This window comes from Porites lutea, chromosome 8 (assembly GCF_958299795.1).
Source record: "Porites lutea chromosome 8, jaPorLute2.1, whole genome shotgun sequence".
In the NCBI taxonomy this organism is placed as follows: domain Eukaryota; kingdom Metazoa; phylum Cnidaria; class Anthozoa; order Scleractinia; family Poritidae; genus Porites; species Porites lutea.
The window spans coordinates 9,731,699-9,752,663 of NC_133208.1; the positions used below are offsets into that span (position 1 = coordinate 9,731,699).

Genomic DNA, 20,965 nt, shown 5'->3' on the forward strand with positions numbered 1-20,965 from the left:
AAAACATGTTGTAATCGGTAAGTAGACTTAAGAACTTCTAAAAGTATCGCCAAGCAATTCGAATTTGAATACCCTATCCTTTGTCTGAAGATTCTAGCAAACAAACTTACCAAGTAAATCTGGATGAAATTGTCTCACTAAACGCAGCCAGATTATATTCTGCAGGATGGCCGCAAAATTCAACATGTCTTTCAGGTTAGCCCTATAATTTATAGTTCGTAAGAGTATAAAGTGCGATCTCCCTATTATCGCTTAAGCTTTCTTTGATTAAACTTAATAAAACCAAAAGACTCACAAAACAACGCAGACATTCTCCTGCATAGGTTTCACTGTATATTCTGTACAAATCGTCAAGTGGTCGCTTACAAGAGGTTTAAAACAATAGAAAATCATTTTAAACCGTAAGCCCCAAATATTGGTCGCGGTCGCTTACAGGAGGTGATCGTTTACTAGAGGTTCCAACTGTAAGGCTTTGACTGGGAAAGTTTTGGTGTTTTTGATTGCCGGTCGCTTATGGGAAATGGTCGCTTACGAGAGGTGGTCGCACACGGAAGTTCGACTGTATCTGTTTTTAAGTCGGGCAAATGCCCATGTTTGTCCCTTCTTGCGCACTGCAAAATCAGTCGCAGAAATCCTGGCATATTATTTTTCGCGAGCGCTTCTAGGATATATAACACGTTTATCATTTCGACCCGTAAATAAAAAATTAGGTAGTTGTTCTATACCCTTTGTGGTTCATCCAGGTAAAAGTCCTGGCATATTATTATGCCTGGTCGCTTCTAGGATATACAACAAGTTTAGCATTTCGACCCGTAGAAAAACGTTATCCTTTTTGGTTCATATAGGTAGAAGTCCTAGTATGTTATTATGCCTGACTAAGCGCTTCTAGGATATCTAATGAAACGCTTATTATTTCAAGAACCGGAGAAAAACCGCCGAAGCAACAGTCATAAATGTAACTTGCTAGAGGATTTGCCGAAAGAAATCATCTGATTTGAGCACAATTTATAAAAACTAGCGTCAGATTTTTGGCATTTAGAAAGATATCTTCTAATTATTTTTTTATCTCAGGTAATTTTTCTTTTTCTTTTGATTCAAATTAATTAGCATACATTACCATACCCAAAATCAAAAGTAAACAGAAATTACCGAAGATAAAACATTAACTACAACATATACAAGCACTGCTAGTAGCATATTATGCTACTTTTACGAGCACAATTTATCATCAATCAGCTCGCCACCATCCTCGTCTTCACTTCCCCTCGGACGCCTTATCGTGGTAGAGTAAATATGTGTGAGGAGTTGTTTGAGTGCGTTATTGGTTCCTTTCTCATGTATATAGTCTTTTTTCCACTGTTAATACTATTTAGTTAATGTGTTACTAAATTATTATAACTTAGTGGAATGAAGGGTTCGATTCCGTGGCGAAGGGCTGGCTCCTGTTTGGAGGAGCCCTTCCATTTTGGCTGTCTCTTGAAAATTTCTAGCTGCGCGCCTTTTAACTATTAACAAATTGTACTAATCTAACTTGGAACACAATGGTTATGATACCAAGCAAAATATAATGCATGGTTTCTTTTGTACTGGATTCCGAACCCAAAAAGGCGCTGTAAATGGACTTTGCTTTGTCGTTCTCAATGTGTATCGTATCATATTTATCAATTCCACATAAATTAACGAGATTCCACTCTGTGATTCGCTGTCATCATCGTTTCTTAGGGTGATCCGGGGCTTCAAACCTCACAGTCCTGCTAACCTGCTTCTTGCCTCTGGGTCTGAAGGAGAATAGAAAGTTACTTTAAAAATCTGTCAGTTGGGTAAGGTATATTTGTCTCAATCTTTTGAGAAAAATCCTGAAAAACCCAAAATCAGGGTCTATTAACATTTCGTTCGGTAAATGAGATTCCGGTCCTGAAGGCAAAAACGAAAACAGGGTCTGGTTTCTCCTATGAAAGCAAACTATAGAGTTGTCTTGGTAACGATTATCTGATCAAAACTGTCAATAATCAACAGACGAGCTGCAGACAGTGATCCCAGCGCTGCTTCCGAGAATAAGACAGTGGTGGCATTATTTCCTCCGGCCAAAGATGAGTCTTTTAGCCCTAAAATAGACTTCTCCAGCCGCTCAGATAGTGCGGGTGGCGCAAAGAATAGTAAGCAGGAAAAAATGAAGGGGTTGGGGCTTAGGTCGGGGAGGGAGAAGAAACCCTCCTCTCTCCCTCTTCCTTTCTTCCTCTTTTTCCATGCTCTTCGTCATACTGATCAGTCATGAGGTATGAAAAGCAATTTCGCAATTGCAATGGCCTTACGCGTAAATTTAAACTATCAATCGAAAGAGCCAATAATTTGCTTTTACACCAATTAGCCTTTTTTAAGTATATATTTTGCTGAAAAAAAAAAACCAGTGCGGGATTAAGAACTGGGCCTGATCTGAGGCCAACCTCGATGGATTTCCAGAACGTATATAACCGAGAACAGCCAGCGCGGGCGTCGCCACTTGGGCAAGTCTATATTTTTTCGTTGATTTTTTGTTCTATCTGGTACTGCTAAGAACCTTATATTTTGCCTCAATAGGAGTATACAAAGATAGTCTTATTAATGGAGCAGAGCATGGATGGAGCATTTTCTTGAACTAGTGACAAGTAATCCGTCTGAGACAGTCACTCAGGTTCAATTTTGCCCATAACTTTTACTTTATCTGCCTCATGAACACTCTCGACTTTTCTTGGAACTGAGACGGCCACAAACTAGACAAAACGTGCCTTACGCTTTTGAACTCTATCCCTTGTACTTTTTCCCTTTTTCAAACCAGGCGAACTTTACTGATTTTAAACCTTGGAGAAGTAACCCAAAGATTTCCCCTATTTTCACATCAAAGTTGTAACACAGCTACAATAAGTGAAAATTCAAAAATTATAGCTGTATATTCGATCGACAGTTTACATGGACATACCTAGATCTTAAGAGAACTACACCATCTACTTTAGTTTTCTCAGTCACATCGCTCCACGTCAGGCCATTATCTGTTGAGTACTCAACCTTTAGTCCTGGAAGTATAGTTTTGACTTGCAGTTTTCCATCAACTATTCTACAAAAGAAACCATAAGTTGATACTATGAGCACAGTTCAGTGATTTTTGGAAAACAAATGGTCTTCATTATATGTTTGTTTTAGTCCAAACGTGGCTTATGCGGTGTTCGGAGAATCCTGTCTCGAGGCTAGTCTCTTACTCAACCGTTTTTAACTTGTCATGCAACGTTCCTCTCCTATAAATGTTGCCTTGAAGTGTTTAGGTATCTGAAGTATATTCATTAGCATATTACGTATGAAGTGTGACATCATCATCATCATCATCATCATCATCTTCACAATCTCATTCCCTTGAATCCACCCTAATTAATAGACGGATTTAGAAATGACAGCACGATGGCATATGAGAGCGGAAAGGATAATCTTATACCCAGATCTCCCATGGCCAAGGAAAAACAAAGATCTCTCTTTTTACGGTACTAGAGACAGTGAGATCTGGGCAAAGGATTACTGAAAGGACAAAACGCAACTTTGGGTGCTTAATCCGCGCGCGCTGTCTTCACTGCCGTCGCGTTTTCATTTCTACTAAAAAGAGAAAAAGGGGCAAATAATAGATAGTACATTGACCAAAGCTAAGAAGCCAAGTGATTGACTTTCATCAGTCACGTGGGTGTTATAATGAGTTAGTCATGTGGTTTACAATGAGGTGACTGGTTTTCGCGACAGATGGCGGGATAGATCACGTGGCCGTTAGTTGGTTAATGAAGTGTTACTTCCGTCATTGATGACGTTAGCATGACGTCAATACATTTAAAGCAGGTCAAATGTTATTACATTTAGGGCCGTTTATTAGTATAGGTAATAGCATGATTTGTATTGATATTTGGCATAAATACCACGAGTGATATTTCAAAATTGTTTTACGTAATTTCACGAGCCGTTAGGCGAGTGAAATTTGAGACAATTTTGAAATATCACGAGTTGTATTTATGCCAAATATCACGTACAAATAATGCTGTTATTTGTTTATACTACTACCCGCAAAAGGTTTGTAATTTTCACATGTAGGTATTTCAAATTAAGCTGAAATACCACTGCTCTAAGCCAATCAAATTGCAGTAATTTTTCATGTAGTAGTATAACAACTAGTAATAGTTGACACTACAGCTGCCCCCGTTCTGTGTACTCTCGGTCAATAGTATTCTTGGTCGTTGTGTAGCTCTTTGAAATATAACGATTCATGATGAAGATTTTCACACATATTCCATACAATAGGTGAGATAAATACAGGAAATGCAAGGTTCCACGCACGGTTTCAGCTCGATTTACACAGCTTTGATCAAAACATTCTCAGCTTCGAGAACAGTTTATTCTAAACCATAAGAAAAGATTTAACTAGTAATAGTTGACACTACAGCTGCCCCCGCTCTGTATATTGTCGGTCAATAGTCTTCTTTTGTCGTTGTGTAGCTCTTTGAATTATACCGATTCATAATGAAGATTTTCACACATATTCCATACAATAGGTGCGATAAATACAGGAAATAAACGCAAGGTTCCATGCACAGTTTCGATTCGATTTACACAGCTTTGATCAAAACATTCTCAGTTTCGAGAATAGTTTATACTAAACCATAAGAAAAGATTTAATTAGTAGTTTAATTTTTCGATATTTCCATTTCATTTTTTACATTTAGTTCATTTCATTTGCCGGAAAGTAAGCCTTAGAAATTAAAAGGACGTTTGATCAGTTCACGCTCTCGCATTCTAGTCTTATTTTAAACTTTATAGCGGAAGGACATCTGTGAGCAGGGAAAGAGTCAGCACAGAATGCGATTGTCGACAAATTTCTGTAATCGCCCATCTTTCTGAACGTTCTGCTAGTGATAAGCTAGTCTTTGTTCTCTCGTCTTGCTCGTTTGGGGCTAAGTCTTATTCCGGTCAAAGAGAGAGAAAGAGTGTCTTGCAAGGTTTCCAATCAAAGATTTGTGAACTCGTGCCTGGGAAACTTTCCAAGTGTTTATATATACACAATTATAAGCACCTTATAATTTCATCTGCGCTTAACGAGTGTCTTTTGGTCCATAACTTTCAAAACAATTGCTCTACAGCATGTCACTAATAACATGTAACGCAAAAGAGTATCGAAGTATGACTGCACAATAAATGTCACAAAATCTACCTAAGCGGTCCCTGCGGGTTTTTCTGTCTTTACGTCATCCTAACCATTTCGTACTTGCGGGCGCAAACAATGGAAACGTCATCATTACCTACCGATTCCTCGCGGCCCCTGTTCAAAGAAGTCGAGATTTTTTCTGGCACACTGACTGTATATTTCAACTGTAAGTACTTTCCTTAATGTACGCGCGAGTTACTAGAGTGCCTCCTCGGGATTTCGCCTCCTGGGCGAAATTCCTACGAGGGCAATTAGGCCTTCAACACATACAGGATATGCTGAGTTCCATTCTTAAACTTGCTCTTTTTTGGTTGTTTTTATTGTTGTTTTTTTTTATTAGTTTATTAATTTTTTTTCATATATTTTCTTTTTCCTATTGGTTCCCGTTCTTCCTTCTTCTAGCCTTTAGCCTTTGCAGAGCGAGGTTCTGCGATTCACTTATTCCTAGTTTAAAAATACTTTTCATTCAAATTCAGAGGAATAAATATTTGAAACACCTTTTATATCATAACTCTTAATCTCTTTTCTTGACATGACCGTATTGTCACTCGGAGGTTTGTATTTTTGTTCTTACTTTTCTACCGACAGGGTATGTTTTAATGGAATAATTGCACGTTATCTTGTTGAGTGAACCAAAACTAACCTTGCCCCTGGAGGTTTTACGTGATACGCTACTCCTAATTGATCTAACTGAGTCAGTTCCTTGTAAGCCAAAGTGTTAGCGAATTTAACCCAATCCTTTGTTCTTTCGCGCGCTCGTAACCTTTTGTCCATGATATTTTCCCATGAAGCTTCGTGCCATGCACGTTCTGCTACGGCCAGGAGTCGCGGAAATAGCATTTTGTACATTTGGTCAGCGGTGCGTACTGTCTCAGTCCAAAACGACCCTTCAATTCCTGTAAATTAATAAGCAAAAACGACTGGCATGAAATCAGGATTTAACATATCCTCTCGGTGTTTTGTGCACAGAAGAAAAAATCAATATCTGTTAAGATATTCTAGTGTATGGAACAATTGATGTAACTGAATTTATTCAATTAAATTTGACAGTTTCAAGTGTAGACAAAGATGGGTTTTCGGATCCGGCTCCTCAGTGCAGTGCACAGAGTATGAAGGTAAAACACTGTGCAAAACAACCTACCGAGGAGATTTTCCACACCGTTTCTAATGTTGTTTGTGTCAATGTGTTCTTTTGGTGAATATTCAAAAACTTTCTGGGTGTCAGTGAAATTAGCCGCCCAATAGTTGCCTCGATCTTCAAAGTCCTCTTCTTGAGGGTGGTCAAGGTACAGGCAGTCAGGAGGGGTTAAAATAACCTGAAAACATCAAATGATAACAGACAAATGATATTATGCAACGGAATTAACAGGAAGCATTCATTGTGTATATTCGCACAGGGCGTCTCCACAGGAGTTATTTGTGACCTTGATAGCAGAGGACAGCAGTTAAATTTTACAGTTGCACAGTGATAGCGCGAATCGGCTTTGCTTTCTTTTAAAACAAATATGAACTCGATCGATCAATCCGTCACGCAATCGTTTTATAAAGCTGCTAAAATAATATCCAAGGCTAAGTGGTAATGAACGTCGCCCGAAGGACAGCACATTCGGAATGCGAAGCTTTCTGAACGTTGCATATTGCCTAACGGGAATGTAACGTAATGACTGTGTGATCCAAACAACCATTGTGAATGGGATGTTTTAGCCTGGGTAAGGGTAGGGGATGGGGAGGAAGGGAAAACGGGAGGGAATTGGGGAGAAAAGGGGAAGAAACACCTGCTCTAAGAACCTCCTTTTGTTCATTTATGCGGACGCTGGCGTCTGCAAATTCCTGATTGGTTGAGCGGTAATGAGTAACTTATCGGCGTGTATTCTGGCGTGTATTAGTGAGAGACAAACATGATGAAAGCATAAAGGAAATGCGTTCTACTGGCATAAGCTTTGGAAGATCAAAATTACTCCAATGATGTAGCTACTTCACGTTAAAGCCCGAACTAGAATTAACTGTAATAGCTCATTTAGCGGGTAGAAATGCTCACGAGGTTTTGTATACTGGATTTCTCCAAACACCGAGCGGCGATTCATACGATGCATACGGTGCGGTAGTTTCGAAAACGAAGACCGAAGCACGAAGCACCCTAAATCTCGAAAACGAAGCACCCCACATCGAAAACGAAGCACCGAAACCTCGAAAACGAAGCAACCTAGATCGAAAACGAAGCACCCAAAAACTCGACACCGGTCTATCCTTTATAAACACGAGACCAATGCTAATACAGCAGGAATCAAGCACGATAACGAATCGAATGCAGTTCAATTCTACTCAAGTTGTAAATGCATTTCCGCCGCTTCGTGGGAGGCCCGGTGGGAGGCCATGTTTTGGACGTGATCAGAAAACCGAGAACGCCCAAACTATTTCTAGAATGTTACTGTATTTCCAGTAAAAGTCAGTTAAATTCGCAGGCTTGAGTCGATGATAGAGAGCTTTAGATTCTAAGACGAGTACGAGATTTTCTTAGTACTAAGTGGTGCTCGCGCGCGAACCAGCGTCATTTTGGCGGGAAAACGTGGTAGCCGTCGTTATTACGAGTCTTAACGATAATATCGAAGCGGCGAAAACAAGAGAACAAATGTTAAAAGTTTGATAATTTTGCGATCGGGAGGGGGCGTAACCTCCTGCACTGGGGAAAACTGGTATAATGAAGCTTAGCTTTCCGGAGAGTCTATATTTTGACTTCAAGTCAAATCTCGTACTCGTAGTCGTCCTCGTCCTCGAATCTAAAGGTTTCTAATATTCTGTAGCTACCCAATATACAGCAGAATACCATTGTTAGAAAACATGTGTAGATAAGTTATGGACTACTGAAACCAGATTTAGATCATTGTCACGCGTGTTTGTCTTTACTTCAGTAGCGTTTTTCAAAAATTGCACTCATTGTATCACCACCCCACTTAAAGGTGAAAGAACCAGGAAAGCCGAGAGCCAATTGAAGAATGGTTACTTACAAGTAGTTAAAGCTCCTACAGGATACGTGACTTTTTAGGTCTAAACAATCGAAAAACATTGTCCTTGTTACAGTTACAGTTTTGTTTGTGCGGGGTGACCGCATTCATTTTTTGTATATTTGAATATGATGACGTCAATCAACTTTGAATAACACATTAACCACCACGTGACTGTGATTTTGTGTGCTGCTACTTGCTGTTACTGTTTTTGTTACTGCTGTTTAAAGGGTCAAGAAAGGAAAATTATGCACAGCTTTTAGCGTCTGTGGTAGGCTTCAGAAATAGGGAGCTTCCAGTTCCATTTTGCCAAGAATAAAGATGCGGAATGTCGGTAGTACAGTTGTACTGATTCTTGTGTGCATGGGATCGGGAATTACATCAAGTATCCCCGTACAAAATGATGAGCGTTTTTCATTCCATTCCTCGTTAAAGGCCATTTGCAAATTAGTGTATAGTTAAGGGTGGATCGGTGGCATAAAAAGCATATCTCCAGGCTTCGCCCCACCGGCCGCCTTCTCAATAGCTTAACTCTCCCTTTTTTTATTCACTCCTTTTATTTTAAAATTCTCCTATTCCCCACCATAGAGCCTGGTCCCAGGCTATTACCCTAGAACAAATTCTGCCTGGATCTGATCTGATCTGATCACGCAGCGTCATAGATATCGAATATGTTAGACTGCAAAACAATCGGTTTTTTTCTCAAAATCAGTAAAGAAGTCGGTAAAGCGTGGCGTGAGAGTAATACGCGCGAGCCTCACACTCCGTTTTCAGCCTCGTTTTAGACCTTTTGTGTTACTGCTCACGCGTACTTTAATACGCCAAAATCTGCTAACGGACAGTTTTGAAGTCTACATAAACATGTATGTGTACCGAAAAAATGCATATTAAGGTAAGATGTATCAAGTATAGCGAGACCAATAATAAAATTAATACAGTATATCCTATCTAGAAAAATTCAGCTAAACAGTTGGCAGGCTCTTATAAACTGGAGATGGATTTTGTGGAGTTTTGGAGGTGCGGACGCATCCTTGCCTCCACCTGATTCAGGTGCTTCGTTTTCGAGATTTGGGTGCTTCGTTTTCGAGATTTAGGGGTCTTCGTTTTCGATCTAGGGTGCTTCGTTTTCGAGTTTTGGGTTTTGGCTTTCGGTTAAATAGATTCACTTTGTTGTACGTACTTAATTGATAGATTTTCGCAGCTGTTGAGATGTGAAGTCGCGTTGCACTTGATAAATACTTGAGATATCAATGATTAAACCTTCGAGTACTACTGGTTACAACTTCAACTACGCTTCTGACGTTACGTACGTGTCATGGATGTGTTACTCGACTATCACGCACTCTCCTGCGGCACTTCATGTCCATAGAATAGAAATCCCATAACGAGCTTTTCTGGAACGGGTCGGTCCACTACTTAATTGTGAAAGCGTTGACTGCTTTCACAATTAATTACTTTAGTGGTCGAAAAAAAGATCAATCTTAATGAGCGAAAAATTCGGGGTTTACTGGAAAACCAGGAGCGAGGATAGAGAATGGAGGATGGAAGATCGACGGATCGAGGATCGGTTAAAAAAAACTTGAAAATAAAATAAATTCGTGGTGATGTGGGCCGCAGACTGAAGATAAGTTCACAAAACATAACCCCGCTTGTTGTACCGAGCATTAAAGCATTAAATTTAAGGAAATTATTCCGAGCCTAAGTCAGTGATTGTTTTGACAAGAAAGTGAAAGATTCCTGGAAAATGAAACGCTTCATCCCAGTGATACTGTGATAAAATGCATGCCGACTACAGTTCTAAACATTGTACTCTGAGATCGCGTAAACATCAACTGTACGAAGATATTAAAAGCAGATACTAAGAAGCCATGAGAAATGTAATAACTGTCACGCAATTTTGACAACAAATTCAACAGGAATACGCGGAAACTGAATTATCTGTCTGTTGTATAAGGTTCCGCTAAACTTACACATTTTTCTTGTGCTGAACAAAAACTGCACCGAGCCGTATCTTATCCGCTACATAGAGGCTAAATATATTTATACTGATAAAAATCATCTTTCAATTTTTTGAGTGTAAAACCCCTGAGTGAGTTCTCCTCATGTACTGGAGCAATATCAATATGCAGAAGGTTTTCAAATGCTTGACATCGGTGTGAAGCTAAGATGTGCGGTTTGTCTCGCCTTGCAAATTTTAAGTTGTGAGTTACATTATGACATATAACACTGGTTTTGTATTCCAAACGAGAGGTAGCATAACAGCACCAGGTGACAATAAAATTTATCTCCAAGCAAGCGAGACTCAATGCTACTAAGAGCGTTCTTGTTGCCTAAAGGAGAGACAGAATTCTATCGCTTTAGGGCGATAGAATTCATGGACAGACCCGTTCCAGAAAAATAGTGCTTGAATAACACGGTTTTTTAGTTTGAAAAGTACCGTAAATAGTGTATTAAGCCCCCCGGGGGGCTTATTCTTTCAAGCATTTTTGAGGGGCGGGGGGGGGGGGCTTATTTAATTTAGCGAAACGCATCAACGGCAGCAAGGTTTCTCGAGGGCGGACTTGAGGTTACCGGGCGCTATACTGCTTTTTCTAACAATAAGGAAATGGTAACAATTCTCCATAGAGAACTAGAGCATAAAGTTGAAAAAGTTAAGAACTTGGAGGTCATGCGGCCGAAGACCAAAAACAATATGAATTTCCAGCCTGAATATACCATAACTAATCAGTACATGTTAATTGTTTGCGAATAATAAGGATGGAAGGGAGGGGAGGGGAGGCTTATTAACTTTCCTCCTCTGAAAAGGGGGGCTTAATAGAGGATTTACGATATTGGGCATAACATACAATGCATGGTCACCTTATATCCTCCACGAAGCGTACTTTCGAGTCTTTTAGTGTCATCACTCATGCTCCAGTAATAAGAATAAACTTCTTTGTTTTTAAAAGTGCTTCTGTCTGTTAGAACACCGTTGCTACCGCCAAAGAACGAGTCACCCCAGCCTCCTAAATTCAGGCTATGGCTTTGAGTAATATGCGAAACTTTACTTATAAAGTAAGCCATTAACTCTTTTCTGATCTCCTCCTCACTTTTGCTAGACGCATTTGCGAATCGACCGCATGCGGGAGAGTTTCTCCAAACACCCCATGCAACTTCATCTCCTCCAAAATGATAAACAGTCAGTGGCTGTATATCACTATGCATTCGCACCAAAGCAGATATCACATGATCTAGAAATCTGTAGGTCGAGGGAATACATGGATTTGTGACTCCATCCGTAAAGTGTTGAACGGAAAAATAGCGAGATTTATCGTCGAAGTCGCTCAGAAGAAACTTTCGTGCTTCTTTTTCCTTTCCTTCTTTTAGCAGTCGATCGTGGCGAGCTATCATGCTTTTAATAGCTGCATGACTGTGTCCTGGAAAGTCAAACTCTGGAATCACTTGAATGTGACGTTCTTTTGCATGGCGTAATATTTCCCTGTAGTCCTCAGTAGAGTAGTGCCCTGTACCCGAAGTGTTGGCGTCGGGGCCTGAGCCAAGAAGAGATAAAATGCAGTCTTTTTCCTGTAAGTCATGACATCTTTTGGCTCCGACCTGGTTTGGAAACAACAAATTAGGTGGAAGGAGCAGCATACGTTTGCATGAAGTATTTTAATTTCGTGTCTCCAGTTCCCTGAAATAACCAACAATGGTTTAGGAAAATAATGATTTTTTTTAGGAAAACGAGCAAAGGTTTGAATACATTAACTTGTGCAAAATTGTTGAATTCTATTTGCCTGTGTTAAGTGAGGGGAAGATTGAGTTTCGAAGCACATGTAGCTTAGCTTGCAAACAATTTTTGGATCAATTTAGGTTTCTGGGGAACTGCCCACCTACCCCTCCCCCAAGCCATCATTTTGCCCTAAGGGAGAAGTTAAGTGTTAATGTTAGCTTAGGGAAGGGGTAGGTGGGCAGTTTCCCAGGAACCTAAATTGATCCCAATTTTTTTCTACCTGGGATTGTTCTGTAGCAAGAAGTCAAGCGAACCAGAAAGGGATTCTTCAGCTCCTTGGAGCCTTATACCGCATTTTCATCCTGAGTAAATGTCAATATTGAATGGGTGGTCGGTGTTTGTTTGAATCCACTGTTTATTTGGGCATCCTATATTCTTTAAGAAAGAGGTTTTATTTCATTTTCTTGACTTGTTATACAACAAAAACAATGTCTGCCCAGCTTATTTGCAGTGACTAATATTTAGACCTGACATTTTATTCACGGCCCGGTTTTAATTGAGAAAATGTGTTAGGCGAGCTTGACTGACTTTGAATCATCTGAACAATAATTAGTTAGGAAGGACTTTAAAGGCTAGGAAAAGCATTAAACACCCTTCTCCCTTCTCCAACTCAATGCACAAACGATGCACAAACCTCAGTCAACTCTTTGATTCCTGGTATTTCCAATCTCCATCCTTCATTCTCCGTAAGATGGAAATGAAGCTTGTTCATCTTGAACATCGCCATAGCATCCAGAAGTTTCAGAATGTCTTTTTTGGGCATGAAATTACGTCCAACGTCGATCATCAACCCTCGGTACGAAAAACGAGGGGAGTCTTTGACTGACATTCGAGCAACCTCGCACGTACCTTCAATGATGGCGAGAAGAGTCTGGACACCATAGAACACACCAACAGGCTGCTGACCAGTTATGGTTATTGTTTGTTTGCCGTCATCTACTTGAAGATGGTACGACTCACGAGTGATGGCTGACCACTCCTGGGTGCTGTTCCGTCTTGTCAGTAAAAGCTTAATAATCTTGTGAGGTTTGGTGGTATTTCTAGTACACAGAATTAATCCAAAATTCTTTTTTAAGCGTCCTATAAGGGAACACGACACAGCAACTGTTAAAAGCGTGCATGTGCAATAAAACACTCCTAAAGACGGTAACTTATCCTTTAAAGACCACCTATCAACTGTTTTAAGGAAGGTTGGAGCTCTGAGACGACTTAGAAAGCTGGTGCCTGCTAACATCTCACTTATTTATATATTTTTTTATTTAACAACAACATTTATTGCTTATAGTGCGCCCTTTCTACACTTATGCTGTGCAAGGTTTATATACTTCCACACCTTGAATATTGCAGTCCATTACTATTAGGGATTAACAAAACGCTGAACAAGAAACTTGAATCTGCAAACTATTATGCTTTAAAAGCCCTCTTAAATTTCGGAACAGCTTAGATTATGATTCCATATTGTCTGCTGTAAACATGCAATCACTAGAACATAGACGGTATTATCAATCTCTTGTCCTCCTTTTTAAATGTTTAAAAGGAAATGGACCTGACTAATATATTTCTAATTTATTCGAGCCTAGTCTACTGCAATAAAATTTAAGGAACAGTGAACAAAATCTCACTCAACCATCCTATAATAATCGATATCATCACAATTCTTTCAATTACGAGGCTTCGCATTTTTGGAATCAGCTTCCTTCTTACCTTAAGAGATCGGCTGAGCTGAGTGAATTTCCCCTGAAGAAATTAAGAACTTTTAATCTTATAACTTAAGGGCCAGTTCTAAAATGTAATTTTTTTGTAATTTAGGGTTTTTACTATATCTTAGACTTATTTACTTACTTATCGTTATAATTATCATTATTATTATTATTTCATCTTAGGGTTTTAGTGGTTACTCCCTCCCTTAAGGGAAGGCGGTAGCCACTATGTCATGGTGTTGTAAGTTTAAGTCCGTTAGTCCGTAAACTTGCACAGGAAGCCCACTATCTTGGTCCGGTTGAGATTGTGGCCGCCCTAAAAAGCGTTTAAAAAATGCTTTTGGCGATGCATTTCGACAGCAAAAGTACCAGTAGTTTGCAGAGAACTGAATGGAAGTGGTTTGGACCAACAGCTTTTAAATAAAAGGGAAACATCATTGTATAAAAACAGTTGTGATGCGCCTGCGATGTGCTTCTACCCCACAGTTCTTTGATCGTGTAGCTGGCGACCGTGCGGTACCGGGTGCGAGCCCTTGCAGTGAATTTTTTTTCTTTTTTATTCGCCCCCTTTTTCTTAGCTTTTTGTTTTTCTTTTAATTCCTAACTTAATTTTCTACAGCACGGTTAGAGGTCTTACCAAATTTAAGACACGCAGGAATCTTTCAGATTAGTACGATGGTTAAGTTGGGGACTGGATTTCAAGAATCTTTGACTCGTCCAGACGAGAAGTTGAGCATTTGCTCGTCGACTCCCCAAGATCGCGGGGGATCTACAAATTCCAGCCGGCTAAAAAGTAATCTGAAAGTGAGAAAATGTCATGCTATGCTATTCTTTAAGAACCTGTATGAGCCGAAAATGAATGTGATTTTGACCTCTGATAAGCTTCAAAAATAGGAGCGGAAATCGAGATAAGAAAACATATGTTTTGCGTTCTACTTGGCAGACGAGTCGTATCGGCTTTGTATGGTATATGATATCTCTTCATAGCCATGAAATACGTTTGCATTGATTTTTTTACTGTCAATAGCGCGGTTATGTAGCCTGCATAACGGGCGCTTTATGAGCCAAGCGAGGCAACGCGGCATTTTGCGCGAAGCGGGAAACGAGTGCGAAGCGCGAGACGAGGGGAGGAGAAAAAATGGGGCGTTCGCCTCGCTTGGCTCATAAAGCGCCTGTTATGCAGGCTACGGATATACGGCTCCGTAAACTTTACAACGCGTTTGCCGGCGGAAGTTTCATGGAAAAGGAATTAAATTAGAGACTTTTCGCTAGATGCCCGTAATCATCTTTATGATGTTGTGGTAAGGTGAAGTCGCGTGGCGAAGATAGTATACTTATGGATAAACAGTCTGAATTTCTATTGTTTCCTACAATAACATTCCTTTTTTACTACAATATATTCTACAAAACTAAAACAGTAGCCACATGCAGTCACAGACTGCCTTTTATCAACTGGTTCTTATGGGTTTTTAGCTTTTATTTAATTCAGTGGGATGCGGTGGGTTTTGCCTTGAGTATTTCTTACATGACATTCTCGGATACATAAATTTGTATTTGTTTTTATACGTTTATGACATTTTTAACCTATTTTTATTGAAATGTATTGTATTATTATTATTATTATTATTATTATTATTATTATTATTATTATTAACTGTTTTTATTGTCATACGTTTCATACATGAGCCTCCGGCTCGGATGATCCCTCGGATGATCTCCATCCCACTTATTGATGTAAATAAATTGATTGTTTGGCTATTATTTTCAGCACTTTTCCTCAATACTACAACCAAATTCGGCTGAAATGAAGAGCTGAATACTGCGTTCTGTAAAGTTTCAACCACAATCTAATTAACAAATCTACCAACAATGACCACTTTTTCGATCACACAAAGTGAGGGATTCACAGAGAAGTGGTTTCACTTCAAAGTTTTGTACATTGTGACGTGACCTTTATGATCTGCTTGTTATAACAATATAGAAGATTTTAAACGTCCACTTCCAGGGACATTTGCTGCAAAATCGCGCTTAAGGGACAGAGAACAATCATAACTTCATTTCGTTGCCTTTTTAACAAATAGATTCCATTTTGTTGTGTGTCGGTTCACCTAAAGATCGCACGCGACGTCGGAATATGGCGTTAACCCAATGGGGACACACGAGCCGCAAGCGAGTGTATCACTGGTGTTTTTGACAATTTTGGTGGTCTATGACTGAACACCGACACATGGCAAAATAATCTATTTGTTTTAATAACAGCAATAATAAAAATAACTATTTATATAGCACTTATTCCTTAAAAGGCCACAAGCGCTTCACATTAATAAAATAATTAAAAATTGCCTTAAAAAAATTAAATATAACTTAAATAAAATCTTAATCAATCTCTCTCAGGAAAATGCCCTGAACCCATACGATTTTAAATTAAAAGATTGTGTATTCAGAAGCTGCATGTTTCCTGATCTCAGGCTACGGCAAGGTCTATAAAAGTCTAATAGATCCTGGAGATAAACCAGTGCCATACCATTCACCACTTCATATGTAAATAACAAGATCTTAAATTCTACGCGTTGCTCTACTGGCAACCAATGAAACTCCATTAATACCGGCGATATGTGATCAAGCTTCCTAGACAATGTAACCAGCCTTGCGAGAGAGTTCAACACGTATTGCAGGCGCTGGATTTTATACTTAGGAAGGCTATACAGGAGTGCGTTACAGTTATCTAACTTAGAAGTCACAAAAGCGTGCACCAAAGTCTTCGCGGTTTCCACACTGAGAAACTTTCTAATTCTCCAAATTAATCTAATTAAATGAGTGAAAAGTAGATTTACGTATTTGCTCGATCTGTTTATCAAAACTAAGACTGGAGTCAAAAATACCACAATGTTCCTCGCATGATCAATGGACTTGAGGTTAGCGCTAACTACTTGCAGACAGTCCAGGGAGGGAGCAGGCCGATGCTTGGAAGACTAGGTTTTTATACATCAATAATAGGATATTAAATTCGAAATTGCCTCGTAGCACTTGACACCAACGCCACTTTTCATCTCGGCTTCATCTTTTCCTCTTTATCTTACTTACAAACGTCTTTCAAACTTTTTTCCGAGGTGTTCGGTTCCTCAAAAGAGAATAATTTCGAAAACATTTTCAAACAAGATTCGTTCAAATTTAGTCATCTTTCATTAAGTTGCCAAAAACACTTTTCCTGTAGGTTCGTTTTTTCTTACTTGTTAACTGCCCCTAGTGACCTTTTCTGGAGGCCATCACTTGCTCGGTTTAAAATATGTCCTTGTGACCATGTTCACTTCATCTGTTTATCTGTACTCTGTTTAACCAAATCTACATGTAATCACACCGCGGGATGGCGCACTGGTGAGTCTAGTGTACAGCGGTTTTCCGTTACTTCATCCGAGACTTACATCGGGGTCGATTAAAAACGAGAGTGCGCGCAACGATAGCCTGCGAACAGCAGACGCATTTCCGGTCGTCGCTTCTCTCCCTCCGAAAAATAGCGTCTGCGAACCCGAGCGGCAAAACGATTTCCGTGACGTAAAACCTTTTTAGCCAATCACGGTTTAGCTCTTAAAATCAAGGAACTAACTCGCGAGACTTCTCGCAGGATCGTGCGCGGTGGATATGTTTTCAAGTCGAAATTGAAAGGACGACGTGGCTTGTGTATAGCCGTCCTTTTTTCTCAGAACGACGCGTTTACGAAAGTTAATTTGCAAGGATTGTGGGACTGATTGACGAAATAAGTATCAAGAGGATTCATATCGAAGAAAAGATTAGAGGACATTTTTCATCTATTTGCCTACGAAGTCATTGATTTATCACACCTTGTTGTTTTGATCATATTCGAAACGATAAATGTCCTAATGACAGAAGACGCATCATGCCGTTTGTTGCTTCTGTTCCTCTCTGGTTCCTGACAGGAAAGTGTGCCTTGGAGAACTCTTCGATAGTTTGTCGTGTGCCGCTTTAGATATTTTTAGTAGATATCCTTTATCTTGGAAAGGTAGGACATGTGGTAATTGATTTTCCATGCGTGGTTGCTTCTTGGTTCAGATAGAACTTTGATCAGATCGAAAGCATTTTATATTTGTTCCGGTATATCTCTTTAAGTACATGTTCTTTTCAAGGTTCTCATTTCCATAGTCTTTTGTGAGATGAGTCGAAGCGTCGTAGCTGAAATGTCATTTTGACTATGATTTATTTACTGCTGTAACTATTTATTTCACGCTGGGTCTGGCCAAGGTTTATAATATTTCAGATCATTGTGTTGTGGCGATACTAGAATTATTAACGAGCGATTGTTAGAGATTTCTGAATCAGTCAAGGATGTGTCTGTATAATTGATTCACCACCTTTTGACAGCGCTGGTTAAATTGAAATAAATAAGTCTGAGCGCGATGTCATAAGCTATGATGCTTTCCTTTCGCTGTAGCGATTATTTGGTCCAGGTTTTGTTTATGTCACGTACTACCGTCTTTTATAAAGCGAAACCAAAGGCCCACATCACATACATAGCTTAAGAAGCCGTTGCTTCATAAAGAAGTCACCATTCAACGTCGCAGGAAACCTTGTTATGGTCGTAAAATTCACGTTCCAAAGCGTATTTGGTAATTCTCGCCAAAATCCAAGACACTTCAGCGCGAGGTCGCGAGGAGTCACTCGAGCTGTATTCTATCCTTTGATCTGATTGGCCTACATCAAAACAAAAGGTTTTACGTCACGGAAATCGTTTTGCCGCTCGAGTTCGCAGACGCTATTTTTCGGAGGGAGAGAAGCGACGACCGGAAATGCGTCTGCTGTTCGCAGGCTAGCGCAACGAGTGTTGTTCACTGAGTGTTGGGGCGGTCGTGAATAAACAGGATTCTTGTTGAGCCTTTGTGGCGGGTCTTGTTATCATGGATAATAGAAAGACTGGATAGGAAACTTAAGTCACGTGGGCTGATTTCTTATCGCCCATTGGTTGATTCGTTCTACAAGATGGCGTTGGATGGTTCCATCAAAGTTGAAATTTGTGACGAAACGATGGCGAAAATGTGGCGTAGACCAGACGAAATGTAGGGTTTGTTTGCCTGCATGTTGTTCTTTTTCGGAGTTTATAGTGCTGCTTTAATTTCTGGCGTATGTTTTTGCCTTCGTTTGTTGTCTTATCGCGATGACGACCCTTCAAAGCCACACTTGAACCCTCGAGGTAAGCACCTCTTGTTGTTGTTTTGTGTTATTTGTCCTTGTTTTTGAGAAAATTGCGTCCTAAAAATGGACCTTACCAAAGCCATATTTAGTAGACTAGGCGACTGTTTTGGGACACCTTTATTATGAAGGTTCCTTCTTGTTTCTATTCATTACTATGACTGACAGAGCTTTTAAGGATGGAATTGTGGCATAGGCATAGTTACAGACTGGGTGCTGTTATTTTCCAGCCATACATTTGGATTAAGAATGGCGGAAATTAACTACATTCGGAGCTGGCGCCGAGCAAGTGTACACACACGGTGTGTAAAGTTCCAATCGGCAGACTAGTTTGTGTTAATGATATATGAAATAAATCATATATGAACTGCTAGTTTGTCTAGTTTGTGTTGAGAACTGTTTCGCTCAAGTAATATCCCAGATTAACCCTGCTAATTGTTCGTAAAGCAGTATGTTAATTTCGCTAATCTTTTAATGTTAAAATAAACGCTGTGGCTATATGGCCGGTAACCGGTCAAGGTTTTCAAAACACTAAATGACCGGCAGTAAATTCACAAAATCGAAAAATCTCCGCTAATCTAAAATCTAAAATCACATGTCGAAGTCAAGCGATCCTGAAATGCTTAAAAGATCTCAAGTCGAGCGTTTGGTTTGCGCTGGGCTCAGAAGACGAAACCATGTTTTGTGACACTTACACCTTAGAACCTTTTTCAGCTCGACTGCCGGTCATGGTTTTCAAACACTAAATTACCGGCAGTCCTATATTCTCTGTAACATTCACAAATCGAAAACATCCAGCTAAACTAAACTATCATATGTCGATTAAGAAAAGTCAAGCGAAATTTACTGAGAATATAGGACTGCCGGTTATTTAGTTTCTTCAACACCTTGACCGGCAGTCGAGCTGAAAAAAGTTCAAAGTGTCGATCACAAAACATAGTTTCGTTTTCTGAGCCTAGCATAAACCAAACGCTAGACTTGAGATTTATAAAGCATTTCAGGATCGGCTGACTTTTCTTAATCGACATATGATAGCTTAGATTAGCTGGATTTTATAAATTTGTGAAATTTACTGAGAATATTGGATTGCCGGTCATTTATGCTGTGGCTATATGGCCGGTAACCGGTCAAGGTTTTCAAAACACTAAATTACCGGCAGTCCTATATTCTCAGCAAATTTCACAAAATCCAAAGATTCTAGCTAATCTAAACTATCATATGTCGATTTAGAAAAGTCAAGCGATCCTGAAATGCTTAATAGATCTCAAGTCTAGTGTTTGGTTTACGCTGGGCTCAGAAGACGAAACCATGTTTTGTGACACTTAGAACTTTTTTCAGCTCGACTGTCGGTCAAGGTTTTCAAAACACTAAATGGCCGGCATTCCTATATTCTCAGTAAATTTCACAAAATCTTCGACAAGGATAATGTTGAAGTGTATTTCAGCTCCAGAAGCAGCAGACAGAAAGGTCAAGATGGTATGACGTCAAACGTCGCCTGTCACGCCATGTTTTGGAAAGAAAACAGTAGCGAACATCCAAAGACTCGTGACCAACAAAAACATGATATAGAAACATAGGCGTACGGGCAATTTTTTGCCAGGGGGGGCGGTAAACCATTTGCCCCAAAAAAATTCTTGCAAGTTGCCCAAATTTTTACAAAACAGCCGAACAGAAACGAGGGCCATACGATGCAACAACATATGCCGTACTAGCATATGAAAGTGGCTCGATACAGTTTTTCAGGGTCAACACCTGTGAAGTTTTTTTTAAGCATAGACTACGACACCATAAACAAACATTTGGAGAAATTGCCACCACAGTTGTATTTATCTAGATAATTGATGAAAATTTGTTATGATCCGGGTTGCAATAACATCAGAGTTGTCATAGCAACCAAATGACACCATTAGCTATTATACTTGCAGGAACATTTCTCACTGGGAACTGTTCTTCCGAAATCGTTCACGGGAGCGTTTTCCTCCAATGATCGCCTCGATGTTCGTGAAGTTAAAACGGAACCTGTAAGAGTGTCGTGGAGATATTTTGGGATAAAGTTTTTATCGTTAGAAATATGGTAAAA

The 20,965-nt window shown here is 39.6% G+C and overlaps 1 protein-coding gene across 2 annotated transcripts in view; it reads right to left on the reverse strand.

The window, feature by feature from the left end:
• Nucleotides 1-128: 128 nt before the first annotated feature.
• LOC140946111 (beta-hexosaminidase-like) overlaps nt 129-20,965 on the reverse strand; it is a 41,196-nt gene continuing 20,359 nt past the window's right edge. For both annotated transcript variants that reach the window (XM_073395186.1, XM_073395185.1), the window contains 6 exons: nt 12,618-13,063; nt 11,071-11,805; nt 6,351-6,525; nt 5,853-6,105; nt 2,957-3,091; nt 129-1,778 (listed from right to left, as the gene is read on the reverse strand). In XM_073395186.1, the coding sequence (XP_073251287.1) occupies nt 1,709-1,778; nt 2,957-3,091; nt 5,853-6,105; nt 6,351-6,525; nt 11,071-11,805; nt 12,618-13,063 (1,814 nt within the window). In that variant the 3' untranslated portion in view covers nt 129-1,708. The remainder of the gene's footprint in view (nt 1,779-2,956; nt 3,092-5,852; nt 6,106-6,350; nt 6,526-11,070; nt 11,806-12,617; nt 13,064-20,965) is intronic.